The sequence below is a fragment of the Phyllobates terribilis genome, unplaced genomic scaffold, assembly GCF_046119375.1.
Source record: "Phyllobates terribilis strain yellow unplaced genomic scaffold, ASM4611937v1 Scaffold_11__3_contigs__length_659146591, whole genome shotgun sequence".
Classification (NCBI taxonomy): domain Eukaryota; kingdom Metazoa; phylum Chordata; class Amphibia; order Anura; family Dendrobatidae; genus Phyllobates; species Phyllobates terribilis.
In genome coordinates, this window is record NW_027362771.1 from 217,223,506 (window position 1) to 217,246,221 (window position 22,716).

The 22,716-nt window shown below is 40.7% G+C and overlaps 1 protein-coding gene across 1 annotated transcript in view; it reads left to right on the plus strand.

Annotated features, from left to right (window-relative positions):
• The window catches only part of IQUB (IQ motif and ubiquitin domain containing), a 67,873-nt gene that overhangs the window by 36,662 nt on the left and 8,495 nt on the right, over window positions 1–22,716 (plus strand). The window contains exons 10-13 of the mRNA XM_073652040.1: window positions 7,206–7,376; window positions 10,159–10,335; window positions 18,194–18,442; window positions 22,480–22,665. Of these exons, the coding sequence (XP_073508141.1) occupies window positions 7,206–7,376; window positions 10,159–10,335; window positions 18,194–18,442; window positions 22,480–22,665 (783 nt within the window). The remainder of the gene's footprint in view (window positions 1–7,205; window positions 7,377–10,158; window positions 10,336–18,193; window positions 18,443–22,479; window positions 22,666–22,716) is intronic.

Consider the following 22,716-nt stretch of genomic DNA (forward strand, 5'->3'; position numbering starts at 1 on the left):
AGCTCATCCAGGATGGCACATCAATGCGAGCTTTGGGAAGAAGGTTTGCTGTGTAGTGTCCAGAGACTGGAGGCGCTACCAGGAGACAGGCCAGTACACCAGGAGACGTGGAGGGGGCCGTAGGAGGGCAACAACACAGCAGCAGGACCGCTACCTCCGCCTTTGTGCAAGGAGGAACAGGAGGAGCACTGCCAGAGCCCTGCAAAATGACCTCCAGCTGGCCACAAATGTGCATGTATCTGCACAAACGGTTAGAAACCGACTCCATGAGGGTGGTATGAGGGCCCGATGTCCTCAGGTGGGTGTTGTGCTCACAGCCCAACACCGTGCAGGACGCTTGGCATTTGCCACAGAACACCAGGATTGGCAAAGTCGCCACTGGCGCCCTGTGCTCTTCACAGATGAAAGCAGGTTCACATTGAGCACATGTGACAGACGTGACAGAGTCTGGAGACGCCGTGGAGAGCGATCTGCTGTCTGCAACATCCTTCAGCATGATCGATTTGGCAGTGGGTGAGTAATGGTGTGGGGTGGCATTTCTTTGGAGGGCTGCACAGCCCTCCATGTGCTCGCCAGATGTAGCCTGACTGCCATTAGGTACAGAGATGAGATCCTCAGACCCCTTGTGAGACCATATGCTGGTGCAGTTGGCCCTGGTTCCTCCTAATGCAGGACAATGCCAGACCTCATGTTGCTGGAGTGTGTCAGCAGTTCCTGCAAGATGAAGGCATTGAAGCTATGGACTGGCCTGCCCATTCCCCAGACCTGAATCCCATTGAGCACATCTGGGACATCATGTCTCGCTCCATCCGCCAACGTCACGTTGCACCACAGACTGTCCAGGAGTTGGCGGATGCTTTAGTCCAGGTCTGGGAGGAGATCCCACAGGAGACCATCCGCAACCTCATCAGGAGCATGCCCAGGCGTTGTAGGGAGGTCATACAGGCACGTGGAGGCCACACACAATACTGAGCCTCATTTTGACTTGTTTTAAGGACATTACATCAAAGTTGGATCAGCCTGTAGTGTGTTTTTCCACTTTAATTTTGGGGGTGACTCCAAATCCAGGCCTCCATTGGTTAATAAATTAGATTTCCATTGATGATTTTTGTGTGATTTTGTTGTCAGCACATTCAACTTTGTACAGAACAAAGTATTCAATGAGAATATTTCATTCATTCAGATCTAGGATGTGTTATTTGAGTGTTCCCTTTATTTTTTTGAGCAGTGTATATGACACGAGTCTGCAAGGTGATGATGATCCGATGCAGTGTAGTAAAAACCAGGGTACAGACCAACATAAGACCACATTTTATTCCAACACTCCCTATAGCTTTAAAGATTACAGCCATGGGTTAAAGTTTTGAGACTTTTGTACATAAATGACTGAGGATCCCGATCTTCTGCTGCTGTACAGTCATGGCCAAAAGATTTGAGACTCACAATTTTTTTTGCTTTGGTGTTTTTAGATCTTTTAGTCAGATGTTTCTATTGTTACTGAAAGACAATTATAAGCATTTTAAGCATTTCATAAGTGTTTAACCTGTTATTGACAAATACATCAAGTTTTTGTAAAGAATCAATATTTAGACTGTTGACAATTAGTTTTCAAAATGGATATCAGCTTCTGGGCCAAATTCTGACTAATGGCTACCCATTCTGGCCTAATCGGTGCTTGAAGTTTATCACAATTTCTGTGCTTTGTTTGTCCAACAACTTTTGTGGATTTTTAAAATCTATCCATATTCTTTGTACTTATTAATGCATTTTTGTTGCGGAAATGCATCGACAAATACTACAGTAATTCTACAGATTATAACTTTTCTAATCTTTAGGTGTATACTTTCACATGTTATAGGGCATGTTTATCAAGCTAATTGTGCAAGAATTAAAAAAAACTAAAAAACTTGGGCCAAAAAACTTTCTTTCAAAAATGTCACCATAATTATGTGTTTTAGACACTTTTCATGATTTGCCTAACAAGGGGCTTTGATTTGCAGTATATAAGCTTGGTTTACAGAGAAAGAGACATAGCCTAAGACATAACCTGGGAGTCTGAACTGAAACGTAAATTGATGTGCATGCAAAATGTAAATGCATGTTCACATAAGGCCACTAGACATAGAAAAACCAAAGACAAGCAAAATACCCAAATAACTGGAAGTAAATGGATAAATTGCACAGTGCATAAAAATAATGATAAATAATAAAGGGTATTTAGTTAACATAAATTTTGATCAAAATAATGTAAAAGCCATCCTGCCACGTAACGGCAACCCTTATGGGTCAGTCCTAACTTTAATATTAAAACCTTACCATTTGTCAAGTGACATACATATGGATAAGGGCATGCACATCAATTTACGTTTCAGTTCAGACTTCCAGGTTTTTTCTTTGTAGTTCAGTGTGCTTTAGTGCATTTAAGGGTGTGGCCGCCCTTTGTCTGAGCTGAAAGGTTCATTCTGCCTCTCAGGTCCATGCTTCTACTAGGGGTTCAGTATCTCTGCCCCAAGGTGAGGGAAAGACTAAGTGCACAACGACGGGAAGAGGGGAAGGGAGCCCAACAACTAGGGAAAGGGGGAGTGGAGACCCCTTGGCAGATCTAATATCACGCTGCCTACCCTATTGTCCCTATATAGGTTCCACACCTATCGCCGGGCAGGAACCTAATCCCTTAATGTCCCTAGAGCTAGGCTCTAGATAGGGAAGGGATGGGGTGAGCACTAGTCAGGTCCCACTGCAAACTAAAGACAACAAGGTAAACAAACAAAGGGGATGCACTTAGCTTGAGCAGACACCAGAGAGATAACGGCAATTGTCCTCCAAGGGCACCAAAGAAGAAACTAGCTGACTGCTAGTGCTCCAGGACTACACAGAGCTTTAGCAGACACCAGAGAGATAATGCCAACTGTCCTCCAAGGGCACCAAAGAAGAAACTAGCCGACTGCTAGTGCTCCAAGCCTGACACAGGTATCACTGGCAATTCTCTGGAGAAACTGAGAGTTTTTAGCTACCAAGCAAGGGTGTGTCAATCAGCAGCAGAAGGTGGAGGTCGCTGCTGGGTCCTAAAAGAAGAAGGATATAACTATACCACAGAGATGAGAGTATCAAGTAGGCGTCTGCAATTCTAGACCTTCTACAGCCGGATCCAGAGCGACTGTCTGTCACACGTGCCACACCCGTGACAAGTACCTTGTGAAAATCACAGAGGTCCCCTGATTTTGCTGTTCGCTTCTTGTTTTGTTATGTGTCACTCCATTGCAGAGATATTTACATGCATTACTTTTAGAGCGTAGTATGTGAAATCTCTGCTTGGAGACCAACTGGGCATCTCTTCACAGTTTTCTTTAGGACATGCGCTTACACCCCTCCCTCTTAGACACTGCCAATCACAGCTCTGCAGCTGACCTACCAGTCTGAGACGCTACCAAGCTGTGAATGGTAGCGTCTGGGAAGGAGGGGTGTAAGCGCACATGCCGCCAAAAATATATGCTAGAGAAACATCCAGTTGGACTGCAAGCAGAGATTTCACATAGTGTGCTCCTAAAGCAACAAATGTGAACTTCTCTGCAATGGAGTGATGCAGTTCAAAACGGAAAAGAGAGGTATAATCACAGGAGCTCAGGGATTTTTACAAGGTTTTTTACAACACAATTGTTTGAGCAAGTAACAAGTCCTCTTTAACCCCTTCATGATAAGGCCAATTTCCATTTTTGGTGTTTTCGTTTTTTCTTCCCTTCTTCCCAGAGCCATAACTCTTTTATTTTTTCTGTCCAAATAGGCATATGAGGGCTTGTTTTCTGCAGGATGAGTTGTACTTTGGAACGACACTATTCAATTTACAAAATACTGTACTGGAAAACGGGAAAAAAATCCAAATGGAGAGAAATTGTGAAAAAATTATTTGTCTTTAATATGTACATTTTGTGGTAAAAATTACCTTGCAATATTCTGCTCATCAGTATGAATATTGCGATACCAAACATGTCCAGTTTTTTTATTATTTTGTGGTGAATTTTTTTTTTATGAAGCCCATAACGTTTTTATTTTTCGGTCGATGGAGCTATGTGATTGCTTATTTCTTTGCAGGGCGATACAACATTTTCAATGATACGATTTTGGGATAGATGTGACACTTGTTATAGCATATTTTCTGGAATTGCAGTGACCAGAAAAAAGGAATTTGGGCGTTTTTTTTTTTTTTTTTCATTTATGGTGTTTACAAATCTGGTTAATTATTTTTGTATTTTGATAGATCGGGCTTTTCTGAACGCGGTCATAGCACATGTGAATTTCTTTTATTTTTTTATTATCTTTATTTTTAATGGGCAAAAAATAGGGTGATTTCAACTTTTGTGTTTTTTTTTTTTTTTTTTTTTTTTTCATTTTTCAGATTTTTTAAACATTTTTTTTACTTTTCACTGTGCTTAATAGTCCCATTAGGGAACTTGAAGCCGAGATCATTTGATCGTTTGTGCTATTCACAGCAGAAATCACAGTCTCCTTTGAAGCCTGTCCACAGGCTTCCCCATGCTGGCATGTGTTAATTGCCTTTGACAGAGATTGACAGCAGCATTTAATAGGTTAACAATCATGGGCGGAGCTCCGCTGCACTCGCGATTGTTAGAGGCAGGTCCTGGCTGTAACACACCACCATGACTTGCCGGGTATGGGTGGGCTAACCCCGCGAGCCCGCTCCATATACCCGTGTCCGACTTGCACCGTACATGTATGGCACATGTCATGAAGAGGTTAAGATTGGTTAATTTAAATTTGCACTAAGAATTAGATAGCATTGATAAATATGCTCCATTTTGTCTATCCCTGCAGTTCAATGGGCCTACCTTATTATTGCATTTGCTCCTTTTTTAACTTTTTATATTTTCATTCTGTTTTTGATTTGCACAAAATTCTTCTTTTTTAATTTGCGCCTAGTTTTTTTACATCAATTTTATTTGGGTTAGCCTGTTTTTTATGTTCATCAATGTGAGCAGGATTTTTGTTTCCCAGATGATGCAGCAAATTCATCAATTGCGACTTTTTACATTTTTATGTAACTATACTCCAGTTCCTCCCTGGAGTAATTTCATGTGTGCCTGCAATTTTTGCACAATTGTTGGCAAATTTTAGCAGACGTGACTTTTTGCTCTATTTTTTTTTTTAAGAATTTTAAAAGCATGTTTTAATTTTCACTTTCTTTTTTAATCTCCCTTAAAGGTCTTGAGCCTTAAACTTGATTGATTGATTTATTTATATGCTGGAAACCTAAGTAATGCAATATATAGTAAAAATCACAAGCCCCGAGGCTTGGCTTCACATGAGCAATGAGATGGTAGCTACTATGAAAACCAATCGGAACACAATAATCATATCGTAATGGAGGGTCTATGGTCTCCCAAATGGACACCCCACCAGGATTAAGCACTTTAAATGTCGCTGTCAGATTGGAGTTAGCTCCCATTACTGCTGTTAGAGGTAATTGCCAGTTGTATACTAACACCAGCCCTGTGTAAAGTGGACTCAGCCACTGAGTCTATTACATATACCTGCACCCATTCTATGATGCAATATGTCTTTGAGTAACAAAGGGTTAATTGGCCCAAGTAGGTGAAAAAATTTATACTCACTTCCTTGACCAGTCGCCCTCTTCCGTACTCAGTGGTGTGTCCTCTGCTGGTCTTCTGGCATCAACATCTGGCGGGTGTGTCATATGAGTGCTACAGCCAATCAGTGGCCCCAATGTTCACATTTTGTCTCATTGGTAGAAACATTGTTTCCAGTAGTGGACAACCCTTTAAATTTTAACGTTAGAAATTATTTAAATGAAATAAAATGAGTATTATGTTATAAATCTTATGAGTAACTTACTAGCATACTGTAGGTTGAATGAAGACCTAGGTCCATCTTGTTCTCCCCCAATTGTACTCCCTACACTAACACTACATTTGAGTACATGGAAACAATGGATTACTCCTACTTTGCATCTGCCAAGTCAGGTACTGTATAATATATATATATATATATATATATATATATTTATTTATTATTACAAACTTTTGATAACAAAAATTGTATTTGACAATGACTAAAATGATTAATTAAATACATTGAAGGAAACCTATGGATGTTTTTTCTCATCTGTGTCCATTAAAGGGGTTGTCCAGTACTAAAACATTTAATATAAAATATAATAATACATAATCAGTACTTACCACCTTGGCTGGCATCATTCTACCGATGCCAACACTGTTTTTCTTTGCAATCACGTCACATTGTATGTCACATGTCCGCTACAGCCAGTCGAGTTTGCAGTGTCTGTTGATTAGCTGCAGCCTTCAGTATTTCTTCAATGCTGACGTCCACGCTGATAGAATAGTACATGCTGCTGCCAATCACCAATTGCTGATCACCTGCATCAGATACGTCATTTACAATACTGGTGCCTGCCGGGAGACACAGCCTTGGCATTGGTGGAACTGCACTAGTCTGGGACATACTGTAAGTATATGGTTTATTTTTTCATGCTTGACATTTTAGCTATTAAAGTGGACCTTTCACTGGATTTTTTAACTTAAACTGAGTGCCTCCTCCAGTTAGTGTTGCTCTGCTGACTCTGGAATCAAGGTATGTTGTATGGACCTTTGGTAATACTGGTACAAACGTTTAAATCAACAACTGGGTGTGTACTACAGAACTTCTCTGTTGGCGTTTGCTTTTTCTCCTGTGTTCCTGGCCAATCAAATCACAGCCCACGCCCACAGAAGTTCTGTGCTATACTCCCAGTTGGTTGAAGGGAAAATTTTAATCTTTATGACTGGGAGCGTAACTGAGGAACAGAGGGGGACAGAAGATAAAGGCAAACTGTTCCATAACTAGTGGAACAGGTTTAATTGGAGTGGTGCTCAGTTTAAATAAAAAAAAAAATCCAATGTACAATATGGTCCTGTTTAATAAAGGGCTGTCCATTTGTGGACCCCCTTAAATTGATAGTATGAATGTTTATTCTTTGGTATAGAGTATTCAGTATTTTCAGCTGTAATGAAGGTCTCTGCATCACGTATTGCTGGTACTCTATGGAGCTGCAGCTTTTTTAGTGTACCATGCATCTATTGTTCTATATTTCTCACTCTAAAGGGATTCCAGATATTGCACGTCTGTCAACTATTCCTCTTAGATGATTTGTGATTTTTATTTTGCATGTTAAGTGCTCTGAGCCCAAACGATGGAAAGCATTTGATGGAAAAACTACTGAAATGGATACCCAATTCACTATTCGGGCCAGGGAATTACGTGACATCTACAACAGCATCAACAGCAAATACTTCACTCAGGATGAGCGGCTTGATGCACTTTTGACACTTAAGCAGACCATCAAGGTAAGATAGATAGATGTTTAGATATATTTTATACCGATTGAAATAACAAAAACATCACGCCCATTTCAGAAGGCCATATGTGAAGTTCCATGTAATGGACGCAACACCAGAAACCTAGATTACTGTAAAACCCTATGATAATGGAGGCTTGATTCAGTATAGTCCGGCTAAGCACCATTGTGGTGGAATTGTTAAATATACGGAATATATCAGTAGTATTATAGCTTATTGTGTGTATATATATATATATATATATATATATTTATATTTAATCATTTGTATGATTAGTTTCAATGTTATTTATAGTAAACATGTAATGTTATGTAGCTCTAAGATTGTATTCACAGTCTGGAGATTTGATGCACAAATGCCTTCGACTGCTGCATAAAAAAAAATCACAGTAGGCATGAGATTTCTATAAATCCCATCCACTTTGCTGGAACTCTTATCTAATGCTGGAACAACATTTTTTGCGCATCGAAAATACAAAGCATCAAAAACTCATAGTAGCAACTTAATCTTAAAGCCAAATACAGTTGGAAGATTTATTAGAGCATTTAACCCCTTCATGACTTTTGACGTACATGTATCTCAAAAGTCGTGTTCCTGATCTTTTCCCGCACATGATGGCTGATTTAATCAGCCATCATGTGTCTTTATGAGCCACAGGTGCATTGGAGCTGTTATCCTGTTAAATCCCATTGTCAATATCTGACAGCGACATTATCACATGCTGGCAGGTGGGCTCGTCAGTCCGATCGGCGTGCCCGTGAAGTGATCGCGGGGCACCGATGGATTGCCATGACATCTTGTGGGTCTGCTGATTACCCTCGTGCCTGTCATTACGATCCTTCTGTGAAAGCCTGCCTGTGGCTAGTATTCATAGGAGATTGTGATTTTAGCTATACATAGCAGGGCTGATGCTCTGCTATGTGTAGCACCAGCGATCAGATGATCACAGATTCAAGTACCCTAAGTAGACTATTAAATACAGTAAAAAGTGGAAAAAAAATTTGAAAAATTAAAAATCTTAAAAGTGCAAATCACTTTCTTTTGCCCCATTAAAAATAAAACAATTAAAAATGTTTTAAAAATACACATATTTGGCATCACTGCATTTGTAAAAGTCCGATCTATCAAAATATGAAGTAAATTAATCCAATCGATAAACGGCATAACGGAAAAAAATGCCAGAACTATGTTTTTTTGACTGGCATAACATGGCAATAAAATGCAATAAGAGCCAATCTAAACAGTGTATCTACCTAAAAATGGTATCAGTAAAAAGGTCAACTTAGGGCGTGAAAAATAAGCCCTCACACGGTCCCATATCCTGAAAAATGAAAATGTTAAGGGTCTTGGAAAACGGTGACAAAAGCAAACATTTTTTTCTTACAAAGTTATGTTATACAGCTGGTATCCGCTTATAAGAGCAGTGACCGGCGCTAGCTGCAATTTCTGCTGTTTAACCCGTTAAACGTCGCCCACACCCTCTTCCTGCATTGTGACCGTGCCGTGCCAGTATGTTGCCATGGCTGACATGTTGGTACTCCTGTTAAGCCCAGCAACGACGGAAAAGTAACACAGGTTTTAGAAATTAGCAACATAAACCTTTTTTTTTAATATCTGAATTTGTTTCCACTACTCAAAAAAAACCTGTTTAAGTTTGTTATTGCTGTAAATGTATTCACCTGGAAAATCATGTTTCCAGGTCATATTTACTATACATTGAACGCTGTAAAAACAAAAATAAAAAAACAATGGCACAATTGCATTTATTTGACCATTTCATCTCACTTAGAACTTTATTACCATTTTTAAGTACAGTAATTGGTATGTGTGGTGTCATTCAAAAGGACATCTCAAGCCACAAAAAAGCTTTCATACGGCTATGTCGACAGAGAAATAAAAAAGCTATAGCTCTTAGAAGAAGAAATGGAAAGAAATGAACGCTCAAAAATGAAACTTGTGGGTTAAAGGGGTATTCTCATGCTATGAAATTGGTATAGTTAGCTAGACAGAATGAAAATAAGCACATTTGCAATTGACTTGCTTTTTCTATCATTCTACTTCTATGAGAGCTTTTGTATTACACAGTGTACTGCTTGTTATAAAGGATCTTGACAAGCAGAGCCTGACCCTACAGTAATTATATTCCAGACTGAGGGGTTGACTCCTGAGATACCAGTTTGCTCTCTCCAGCCCCTTGATATCTGTACAGCAGTTAGCTGTTTCCCTTCCTCTCAATCCTTTTCAACTCCTGGTCCAAAGTCGTTCTTATCAGTCTTGCAAAATCACCAGCCCCCCAGCATTAGAATTTTCCAGAGCAGTTCTACTTACTGCTTTCAGTTTCCTGAGACATATGCTTGTTCAAAAGGCTCAATTATCTTTGTAATAGTAGTAAAAGTGTAGACTTCAGAACAAGCGCTGATAGACTTAATGTTACAGTAGCAGGAAAAGTTCATCACTTGGACAAAGCTACTTAACCACAACTGTGACTCAAGGAGGAGTGCTTGCTCCCCCAGTAACAAGCAAGTGACCAGAGAGCAGTGTGCTGCTCAAGACACAACAGGAGAATAACCATTTAATGGTATAAAAAAATGCAGTAAAGATTTTGTTTTCTATTTATTCTTTATCTCTAGGATTCTGGCATCCATTTCAACTAATATTATGTATATAATTCATAGCATTCCAAATAATTGATCATTGAAAAGTTTAGTTGTAGTTAGTAGCTAGGGATTTTCTCATAGATCCTTTTCTTTAATAATGCTTTTATTTTCAGGAACACGACTGCAAATTAACCCAAGAGATTGTAGAACTGATTGACAGGGAAGCTGATCTCTTAATGCGTGGAGTGCAAAACTGCAATCTTGAGGGACTTCGGAAGAGAATATCTACACTTTTCCTTCAGTATATAAAAACTCCCACCTTTAACCCTGAAGTTGCCAGGTTGCTGAAGGTAAATTAGATTTTTACTCTATTTTAAAGGGGTTGTCCAACACTTGAATACATTTTTTTTCTAGGTTTGAACAGATTTAAAATAATAAACTGGGGCACAATCACCATTTAGCACCCCCCACATATCCAGTGCAGGCGGCTCCAAAGGTGTGTGCCAACTCCAGGATGCAATGTCTGCTCTATTTGGAAGTTACGAGGACCAATGCAGCCTGTGAATGGCTGCAGTGGTCAGGTGACACTTGATCCATAGGCGTGCTGAAGGGTGAGTCTATTATTTTACGACCATTCATGCCCATAAAAAATGTATTCAAATGTCAGGCAATGTATTTAAATGGATATTAGCATACATTTCCAATAGTGTTGAGCGAGCATGCTCGGATAAGGTGTTATCTGAGCATTCTCGGGTGTTATCCGAGTTTCTTGTAGTGTGCTGCTAATATGTTCGAGTCCCTGCAGCTGGATTTTTTGCAGCGGTAGATAAACGCAACACATGCAGGGATTATCTGTTTGTTAGGCAATCCCTGCATGTGTTGCATATATCTACCGCCGCAAAATATGCAGCCGCAGGGACTCGAACATATTAGCAGAGCACTACAAGACACCCCCGTAGTGTTCGGCTTCGGTTCGGTTAATCGAACACCGGGATGTTCATGGAACTGTTCGTCGAACACCTTAGAACACCGTCGAACACCATTAAAACCAATGGCAGGCAAACAAAAACACATAGAAACACATAGAAAACACATAGAAAACACCTTCAAAGGTGTCCAAAAGCTTACAAACTGCTCAGAAGACACTCTCTTTAAAAAAGCCGGCCGGCAATTCAGCAGCGGCATACACCGGTACCCGACAATTTAGAACAGAAAGAATAGAGCATCACACATAGATTAGATAGATAGAAACATGTCAGTCACATATATAAGAAGTACAGTAACAGTGTTGCTTACTGTACTTGTCATTTAGTGTTAAAGGATTTATTTAAAAAAATAATAGTGTTTTCATGCACCGTCTCTTTAAAAAAGCCGGCCGGCAATTCAGCATCGGTACCCGACAATTTAGAATAGAAAGAATAGAGCATCACACATAGATTAGATACATAGAAACATGTCAGTCACATATATAAGAAGAACAGTGATAGTGTTGATTACTGTACTTGTCATTTAGTGTTAAAATAAAGGATTTATTAAAAAAAAAATTGGGGTGGGGTTCCCCGTAATTTTAGTCTCTAGCGGAGGTTAAGCAGACGGCTGGGGCAGATGTTTGAAGCCTGGGAAGGGGGTAATACCCACGGAGCTTCCCAGGCTACTAATATCAGCCCCCAACTGAATACCTAGCCTTTACTAGCTATTAAAATGGGGGACCCCCAAAAAAATGACGTGGGGTCCCCCCTATTTTAATAGCTAGCAAAGGCTAGGCAGACAGCTGGGGGCTGATATTAATAGCCCAGGAAGGGTGCCATGAATATTGGCCCCCTCCCAAGCTAGAAACACCAGCCGTCAGCCGCCCCAGAAATGGTGCATCCATAGGATGCGCCAATTCTGGCACTTAGCCTCGCTCTTCCCACTGCCCTGTAGCGGTGACAGTGGGGTAATAGGGCTGGGGTTGATGTCAGCTTTTAATGCCAGCTGACATCAAGCCCAGGTTAGTAATGGAGAGACACCCCCATTACTAACCCCATAGTCAAAGTTAAAAAAAAAACACAACACCCAGAATAAAGTCCTTTAATTGAAATAAACACACAATTCTTTATTGTTCTAAATTAAACCATACTTACCATCACGCCCATTCCAGCTGAAGCCAATGTCTTCTGCAATAAAAGTAAAATAATAAACCAACATCATCCTTACCTTTCCATGGTTCCCACGATGGCTCCAGCTCTGCTACATTCACATGACAGGCTGGATCGCAGCCGAAAGCTGCCATCCAGCTTGCCATGCCGCAGACACTGAGAAGCGCAGGCATGCTTGCGCTCCTCAGTGTCTGGCTGTGACGGCATAAAGATGAGCCGAGGTCATGTCCAATGAATGCAGCTCACCTCATGCACGTCACTGACAGCGTGGGAGGATTCTCCTGTGCTTGCAATGAGCATGCCTGCGCTCTGCAGTGTCTATGAAGGATGGCATGCTGGATGGCAGCGCTCAGCTGCGATCCAGCCTGTCATCTCAATGCCATCCCAGCGTGGGAGAATTCTCCTGCTGAAGCGCTGAGCGCAGGAGAATTTTCCCACGCTGTCAGTGACGTGCATGAGGTGAGCTGAGTTCATTGGACATGACCTCGGCTCATCTGGATGCCATCACAGCCAGACACTGAGGCGCGCAAGCATGCCTGCGCTTCTCAGTGTCTGCGGCATGGCAAGCTGGATGGCAGCTTTCGGCTGCGATCCAGCCTGTCATGTGAATGTAGCAGAGCTGGAGCCGTCGTGCCATTTCTGGGGCGGCTAACGGCTGGTGTTTCTAGCCTGGGAGGGGGCCAATATTCATGGCACCCTTCCTGGGCTATTAATATCAGCCCCCAGCTGTCTGCCTAGCCTTTGCTAGCTATTAAAATAGGGGGGGCCCCACGTCATTTTTTTTTTGGGTCCCCCATTTTAATAGCTAGTAAAGGCAAGGTATTCAGCTGGGGGCTGATATTAGTAGCCTGGGAAGTTCCGTGGGTATTACCCCTTTCCCAGACTTCAAACATCTGCCCCAGCCGTCTGCTTAACCTCCGCTAGAGACTAAAATTACGGGGAACCCCAAGCCAATTTTTTTTTTAATAAATCCTTTATTTTAACACTAAATGACAAGTACAGTAATCAACACCATCACTGTACTTCTTATATATGTGACTGACATGTTTCTATCTATCTAATCTATGTGTGATGCTCTATTCTTTCTGTTCTAAATTGTCGGATACCGGTGTATGCCGCTGCTGAATTGCCGGCTTTTCATGTTTCACTGTGAGCACTGTTCCCATCGATTTGGGCAACCACTGTAATGCCACAACCACCATGGCTGTGGCATTACAGTGAGTGGCAGACAATCCCTGCATGATTGGTGCTCTAAATAGCGCCAGACATGCAGGACACGCTTTTGGTGCACGAACAGTTATCGAACATAACCTCGAACAGCCGAATTTTTTGCAAATCGTTCGCGTTCGTTGAACAACTTGTACACCGCCCAAAACAGCTCGAATTTGAGATTGGCGAACAGTTCTAGTCGAACACCGCTCATCTCTACTCAACACTAATTTCCAAGCATATTTTAATCAGGGTTCAATATAATGCAGATTTATTAAAACCCATTGCACAGTACTGTCTATCGTATTGTGAGTGAGCAATGTGCTGTAGAATATCCCCTTTATATGGTCTGGTCTACATCTTTTTTTTAATTGTTTTACCACTGAATAGCATGCAAATCTATTTCTTTTTAGTTCCCATAACATTGGCATTTTGAAGGCCGTGGGTGCAATAGAATCCACCTAGCTTACTTTTTCTAGAGGATCTGCGCCCTGGGCCTTATGGACCAGCTACGTACTATTACGCAGAATGCGATTGCGCCCGCACACAAGCGGTGCGGGGTGATCGCCGCCGGGTGTCAGCTGATTGTCACAGCTGACACCCGGTGCTATGTGCTGGGAGCGGTCCCTCACCGCTCCCAGCACATTAACCCCCGAAATGCTGCCATTGAAGTCATTCGCAGCATTCTGGTGGCAAGGGGAGGTAAGCGCTGCTTACTCACTTCTTCTCCGGCATCCCGCGCTGTCTTTGCCACTTCCCTGATGTTGTCATGGTGACCCGATGTCGTCATGATCAGGGTTAAAAAAGTGAAAGTCCCAAAGTGAGACAATGTGTAAAAGTAAAAGAAAGACCCAAAAAGTGAAAAAAAAAAAAAAAATTGTAAAAATATCAAAAAATAAGACAAAAAAATAAAAGTATACTGTACCCATAAATAATTATGGAAAAAAAACAATAAAAGTACACATATTTGGTATCGTCGCGTCCGGAACCACCTGACCTATAAAACTATCCCACTAGTTAACCCCTTTAGTGAACACGGTAAAAGAAATAAATAAAAACGAAGCAAAAAATGATACTTAATCATCATACAGCCAACAAAAAATAGAGTAAAATGCGATCAAAAAGACGAATGTGAATAAAAATGGTACTTCTGAAAACGTCATCTTTTCCCACAAAAAACAAGCCACCACACAGCTCCATCAGCCGAAAAATAAAAAAGTTATAGTTCTCAGAATAAAGCAATGCAAAAAAAAATTTTTTTTCTATATATAGTTTTTATTGTGTAAAAGCGCCAAAACATAAAAAAAAGATATAAATGTAGTACCGCTGTAAACGTACTGACCCGAAGAATAACGCTGCCTAATCAATTTTACCACACGCGGAATGGCATAAAAAAAAAGAAAGAAACAATTCCGGAATTGGTGGTTTTTGTTTATCCTGCCTCCCAAAATTCGGAATAGAAAGCGATCAAAAAATGTCAAGTGCCCGAAAATGGTACGAATAAACTTGGCCCGCACAAAACAAGCTATCACATGACTCGATCGGCAGAAATATGGAAAAATTATAGCTCTCAAAATATGGTGATGCAAAAACTAGTCTTTGCAAAAAAATGTTTTTTTTAGTGTGTAACAGCTGTCAATCATAAAAACCCGATATGAATCTGGTATCGCTGTAATCGCACACGCCCGAAGAATAAAGTCGTCTAATCACTTATACCGCACGAGGAACAGCGTAAAAAATAAACCCTAGGGTTAGGGTTGTGCTAGGGTTAGGGCTGTGCTAGAGTTAGGGTTGTGTTAGGGTTAGGGTTGTATTAGGGTTATGGTTATGTTAGGGTTAGGGTTGTGCTAGGGTTAGGGTTGTGCTAGGGTTAGGGTTGGGCTAAGGTTAGGGCTGAGGTTGGGTTAGGGTTGGGCTAAGGTTGTGCTAGGGTTAGGGTTATGCTAGGGTTGTGTTAGGGTTGTGCTAGGGTTAGGGTTGAGGTTGGGTTAGGGTAGGGTTAGGGTTGTGCTAGGGTTAGGATTGTGCTAGGGTTGTGTTAGGGTTAGGGTTGTGTTAGGGTTAGGGTTGGGCTAGGGTTAGGGTTGGGCCAGGGTTAGGGTTGGGCTAGGGTTAGGGTTGGGCTAAGGTTAGGGTTGTGCTAGGGTAGGGTTAGGGTTGGGCTAAGGTTAGGGTTGTGCTAGGGTTAGGATTGTGTTAGGGTTAGGGTTGGGCTAGGATTGGGGTTGTATTGGGGTTAGGGTTGTGTTGGGACTCTTTCCAAAGTAAAGAAAAAAATGATGACGATATGGCGACTAGTGTTGAGCGCAAGTGCTCGCTACTTGAGTTTGCATCGGGTACTCGGGTATGCACCGAGTATCGCGAGTGCTCAAGTGACATGCTCGAGTCTACGCCCCATATGTTTTGCAGCTGTTATACAGCCAAAAAAACCTAGCGGGGATTGCCTGCCATGCACGAGCACGTTTTTTTTTGGGTGTCTAACAACCGTGAAACATACGGGGCGGGGACTCGGGCATGTCACTCGAGCACCCACGATACATGGTGCATACCTGAGTACCCGATTCAAACTCAAGTAGCGAGCACTTGCGCTCATGACTAATGACAACTAATTCAATATGATGACCTAATGTTATCAATTTCTGTGTCGTACCTCTGGGTTCAAAATGTTTACTATACCCCTTGATAAAATCCTTGAGGGGTGTATTTTCCAAAATGAGGTCACTTGTGGGACATATACATATACATAATTACTTTCAACATTCTGCTGATAGCCCTTGAGCACAATAGTTTAGCTCCACTCCACCATCAGACATAAGACCGAAGTGTGGGACTGCAATCTGAGCTCTCACAATGTGCTGTTCAGCGGTAGCAGTAAACCAACAGGAATTTATTTTAAGCATGTGAGTCCACAATGCGGATTTAATGCCAGTTGCATGGATTTATATAGTGTGACCAACTTTCAAGCACTTTTCCAAGTGATGCTAAAAACGCTTGACAAACGATTGTCCCAGCAGAAAAAAAACATGTACAATCCGCATGTACAATCCGCATGCGTTTTTTTCTGCCAGGGAGATTCAGAAACGCTCAGGAAAAATCCGGAGCATTTCTGCATTGTGGGCACACAGCCTAAGGGTGTTTTCCATGGTTAAAAAACATGCCTGCTTTCTTACAAAAAAAACCAGCACCGTACCTGTGCACAGCTTTGTAGTGATTTAGAAGTTCAATTCACATCAGTAAAGCTGAGCTGCAATATCAGACACAGCCCATAGACTGGCGTGGCACTGTGTCTGGAAGAATCAACCATGTTTGAGGGCCTGTCACCAGGTGAAATGAGGCTTCTGGTTGCTCCCCTGAGTATTTTTATTTTTTGTTCTTTTCAAATCTCTAGTTTCAAACATTTGGAAGTTTTTATTTAAGGCTAATTTTTATGGTTTTTACCAAGGTGGTATAGCTCATAGGATTTTATTGGGCTGTATCTTTAGACTGCTCTGCATTGTTACTCTGACCAAAGCCCCCTTGGTAAAGACCATAAAAATGAGCACTAATCAAAAAGGACCGAATCTGTGGAACCATATTGGTGGATGCAAAAAATCTAGCGAAAAAAAAGCTCAGTGAAGCATTGAAAATAAAATATGAAAATATGAACAAACTAAAGCATTTCTTAGTACCAGCAAAGTGAATGGGATTCCTTAAGTCTCATGCACACATTACTTGTTTTTTCCTTGCAGATTCGAAGCAGTTTCAAATTTGCAGCATGTCAATTTTTTCTGCGTTTTTACAATGTCTTTCACCCATTCCAGTGGGAGAAAAGTTAAAAACGCAAGTAAAAAACACATAAAAAACCTGCATATTTTACACTGCGTTTTTCCTGCCAACGGACACGTTTTGGTGTTTGCAGCAAATACTTAACGTGTGCACATACCCTTAGTCTCCATTGGAAATGTTTCTGTGCAATAGTTTGGAAAATTCATGCAAAGTATTTCCTTAGCGTTGGAGACTCGAAAAGTATTGCATGACTAAATGTAAAATAGTGGGTAAAGAGTATAAAAATGTGCATGTTGGGAAATGTGCGTAATTTAGCACATACCCTTTTGCTACATGTATGAGAGTAGATTGAATTCTTTCTTGTTTGGACACACCTATCAAAAGCTTAGACATATATGTTTTTCTGTTGCATGTATAAAATATTCTACACAATTGTCATGTACAATTTTCAGAAATGTGTAACACATCACTCTTTGTGAGACCTCTTTATTCTTATGCCAGAACAGCTGAGATGAATCTGCTACATTTTACCAAAAAATAACATTGAGAAAACCTTTTCATACATGAATCTATTACATTCACAAATGCGCATAAATAAAATGAAGTTGATATTATAGAGGAGAAATAGGGCATGTACACACTAGTTTTTTTTAGGAGGTTTTTGAAGCGTCTGCTGATGGAGTTTAATCCAAACTTTTCACTGTCCAATCCAAGAGCTACAAAAACTTTTCAAAACTTTTCAAAAACGGTTCAAAACTTCTCCATGCGATTGAAAAACTTTTCAACATACTCCGAAGAGAAGAAGAGTTTCCTGAAATGGTTTCCACTAGAAAACTCCTCGTTTTTGACCGCCTTCAAAAACACAGTGTGTGCATACACTTATTAGCCTTTTTGCATTAGTTTTCTGATGGGGTAAAAAGGAGCATATTTTAACACATATAGCTGGTGTGGATTTCAATTTGTGGGACATGGATGCTTGAGCACCTCACTTAAGTTAATTCCCCTTTGTGTTTTAACCCATGAAATTCAAACACCCACTGATAGGTATTGTATAGACTCCTATGTACAGAATAACGACACCTTTATATTTTTTCAGGTTCCTCAGGACTCTTCAGTCTTTCGTAAAAACATATACTTCTGTCCCAGTTGCAAGAGCTATCTCCCCTCCACTGAGTTTTCTCTGTCTGCTAATGCACGCACTATCGGACGATGCCGAAAATGCTCAAAATTAGACAATGAAGCTCGGCAGAGAGAAGAGTTTACAAAATACAAATTATTACTGAAGCAGCTGAAAAAATCTGAAACAGATTATAAAGATGATGCCAAAATTGCATTCTTACTTCAGGTAACTGTCAGAACGGAATAGGATTGGATTCTTTCTTTCACAGTCATTAAAACTGGTTTCTGAGTACGGACCGCAGTGTCTGGACTGTCCGTGAATTTCCTTATCTGAAGTCAATAGACTCATACCTCATATATGCCTATGAGGCTGTTGAGTTCAGGTCAGGAGACCCCCATCTGGTCTGTACATTGCAGCCCTTACCCTGATCATGAATGTCGGATGTATGAAATCGACCTCACTTTCAAAAACTTTTTTTGAAACCTTTTTTTAGGATTTTCCTCTTCATAGCATGCCTGTTTACAGTACCCACATCTATCATTTCTCAGCCATCACCACCTGTTTATGTATACTGCATGTATTTTTCTTTCTTTTTAATATCCATTTCATGGGATTGTTTTCAAATATTAAGACAAGTGTAAGCAGGAATGTCACACATTTCATTTTTACAATGTAAACACTGGGAAACTATTAGCTATGGCGCTGCTTACATCTGTTTTATTCTGATAAGGATTGCATGACTGAGTTATCCAACCTGTAATCCATTGACATAGATGTAAAGAGAACAGATTAAGGTATATGTTTACTTGATGAGAAATATTGTGTAAAAAAATATATATAGTGCATTTTTTGTCATCCTTTGGCATGTTAGGCTGTATTTACATTACATCTGAGCGTTTGCCAACAAATGGATGGAAGGCTCTGTATGGAAAGCTAAGTCTGCTCTGCTTTCTGGTATAGTTTAAAAATTGTCATGCTGATAGATAGAGATGAGTGATTCAATCCATAACAAATTGAGTTAGTTATGGATTTTCCCCAAAATTTTAGGATTCATTTTGCTTAAATCCGAAACTGTATTTAATGGTAATATGTGGGTACAAGTTTTGCATTTTTTGTTTTTACATGGGAATGTGCCATCACTGGTGGCGATGAGAGGATACTTCTGACAAGGAGATTCCTTAAGTTAGGGGGCTATTTGTAGGAGAGAAGTGGTAGTTCTGGGAATATTTCTTTCAGTTTGTGGTTTCTGTGGAATATGGGTTGGAGATCAGCACCAATTTTCCTCAAGATGTTCATGTGGGGGTTGTGTGTGACCACAAGAGGTACCCTGTTGTTGTCCTCCCTCTGTCTGTGGGCTTATGGTAAATTGATGTTTGTATGGTGTTGTCTTTGATGTATATAGTCGTGTCCAGAAAATGTATTTGGGATTTTGAGAAGTTGAGGGTGAACTTGATGGTTGGGTGGAACCTGTTGAAGTTATCGTGGAAGGTCAGCAGATCATCTTTTGAGCCTGTCCAGATTATTAGCAGATCATCAATGTAGCGGAAGTATGCTAGAGGTTTAATAGAGCAAGATGATAAAAACTCCTCCTCTAGTTTAGCCATAAATAGGTTAGAATATTGTGGGGACATTTTGCTTCCCATGGCGCTGTCCATACATTGTTGGTATAAACTATTCCCAAAGGAGAAATAATTGTATTGGAGCACAAACCTGATGAATTGCAGAGTTGGTTCTGTGGCCAGATTGTTTTTTTTGTAGGAAATGCATGCTGCAATCCCATCCTCATGAGGAATGTTAGAGTAGAGAAACTCTACATCCATGGTAGCTAGTATTGTGTCTTCCAGAAGTGGGCCCTGGGCTGACAGTTTGCAGAGAATATCCGTGGTGTCCTGGATATAGCTGGGTGTGCGTCTCACCAAGGGTTTCAGAATGTTCTCCACCCAGCCTGAGATATTTTCATTTATTGTCCCAATACCAGAAATGATTGGCCTCCTAGGATTACCTTCTTTATGTATTTTAGGTAACATGTAGAAGGTACCTGTTTGGGGATTGTCTGGTATTAGTTCCAGTAGAATCAAGCCCTTTGATGATATGTGTTAGTTCCACTGTGTATTTTTGGTGGCGTGTAGTATTTTATATCCAAGAGTTGTCTGTGTGCTTCCTGGATGTAATCTGACATGTTCATAATGACTACAGCTCCTCCTTAGTCTGCTGGTTTGATGATGATATTGTTGTTAGCTTTTAAAGATTGTATGGCTTTTCTTTCCTCCATACTGATATTGTGCAGCACTTTGTGGTGTTTGTCCAAAATGTCAGATTTAACTTTTTTACGGAAACAGTCTACGTAGTTATCCAGAGTTTGGTTGTGCCCAGGTTGTGGGGTCCAGTTTGTCCTCTTTTTCTTTTTTGATGTGTAGTTCAGATTATCTTGTGATGTGATATCTGCATGCTTGTAAAAGAATTCTTTAAGCCATAATCTGCAGAAGAATTCCTCAATATCACTACAAAACTGAGAGGTATCAAGTTGTTTTGTAGGACAGAATGTTAGTCCCTTTGATAAAACATTAATTTCTCCTGTGCTTGGCTCATATTGTGAGAGGTTCACAATGACATTTTGGACAGACACCACAAAGTGACACACAATATCAGCATGGAGGAAAGAAAAGCCATGCAATCTTTAAAAGCTAACAACAATATCATCATCAAATAATTTGTTTTTAATATTATTGTTATATCACACTTCTTGATCCTCATATGACGAATAGTCATAGGATTAGTATGGTTTCTATATAGCTTATATAGCCTAGTTCCCCCTCCCCCACATATTGCATATATAGCCAAGTGCCCCCTCTCCCACATATAGCCTATATAGCCTAGTCCACCCTACCCCACATATAGCATATATAGCCTAGTCCCCCTCTCCCCTTTGATACACTGCGGATTTGGGAAGTTTTCCCACCTACAAAGAATGGAGAGGTCTGTAATTTTTATTGTAGGTGTTACATAGGCACACTTCACCTGTGAGAGACAGACTCTTAAAAAAAAATCCCGAAAATCACCCACTTTGCAGTTCAATACCGCCGGCCCACCATGCATCTGCCTGCCTTTGCTGATTGCCATTCTGGGCCTGCCTCAGGCCTGGAAATGACCGACAAGGACCAGTACACCAGACCAGGGGGCTACTGAGGATAAGTAAGAGTCTAGTCTGATGATTATAAACTATTTTTCTCTTGTTTAACCCCTTATCTTTCCTTTGTTTATTATGCTTTTAGGTGTGGAGAGACCTTAGAGCAGGGACGAGGAACATCAGGCCTGGGGGCCATTTAAAACCCTGCATAACCTTTTATCCGGCCCTTGGGTAGATTAACCGGGGTCTGCAGTGCTTGTGTGGCGCGAGCAATGAAAGATTACGTCCTGACACCAGTGTCAGCATCAGGACGTACTTTATGGGTGGAGTTAGCGCGAAGTTTGTATGGCCCCTGGAGGATGGTATAAATATCCTAATGGCCCTTGGCAGAAAAAAAAAATCCCACCCCTGCCTTAGACCTGTTTTCATGATGATTGGAGCACTTTCAGCTGAACATAGCAAATCTGCCCAAAACAAGTTTCGGGACATTCTCTCATCTCTACTGCTGGAGATCAAAAGGATACTTCATTCCACTCCGCTGGGTAAATGGGCTTCTAGGAATAAGTTTGACATTTATAACAGCAGTGTTTTCCTGTTTACATGCCAAACTTAAGACTCAGACAAAGTTTACTGAGCCTTACTTTTCATCTGGCATGCGCCTCTATCTAAGCAAAGTCCACAGTCTAGGGGAGCATGCTGTATTATTAATAGGTGTATGAGTTCAATGACAAAGCTTTTGCTCTATCATTGGCATTTAATGTGCCAGTATCTTCTCTTTAGATTTTATTGTAGGCCTCTTAAAACAGACACACCAAAACACTCTGACGAGAATTAGACAATGCTGCACAGTGTCAGTTTTCTGGCTGAACACTGCATAAGGATTGATGGGATGTCACATTTTTTGCGGCACTTAAAAATGATATATAACCCAATAAAAAAAATCTCAAACAATTTCTAAAGATCCAGTTATACACTAGACACCATATAGAATGTACTTATCTACGATGACCTGCTGTCCTATCTATGAACATAACATATTTTGACTTCTTGCTGGGCCTTATAATCGCAACTTTGGTTTTATAAGTATATTATTGAGCTTCTGTTCAAACAGAAAAACTTGATGTTTTCTTTGCAGCAAGAAGACGTTCAGTATCTTGTCGAAAATATCTGGGGCTCTAATTCTGCATTAAGTGCCTGTGATGATCTGTATGAACTAGCCATGGTGAGATGGAACAAATATTACGAGTGGTCTCCATGGAACTGTATTCTCTTAACTAAAGAAGAGGCAGCAGCTCATCTGAAACTTGCTAATGCTGATCAGGTAACTTATAATGTTTATCTGGATTTCGCGGTTACCTTTCTGTATAACAGC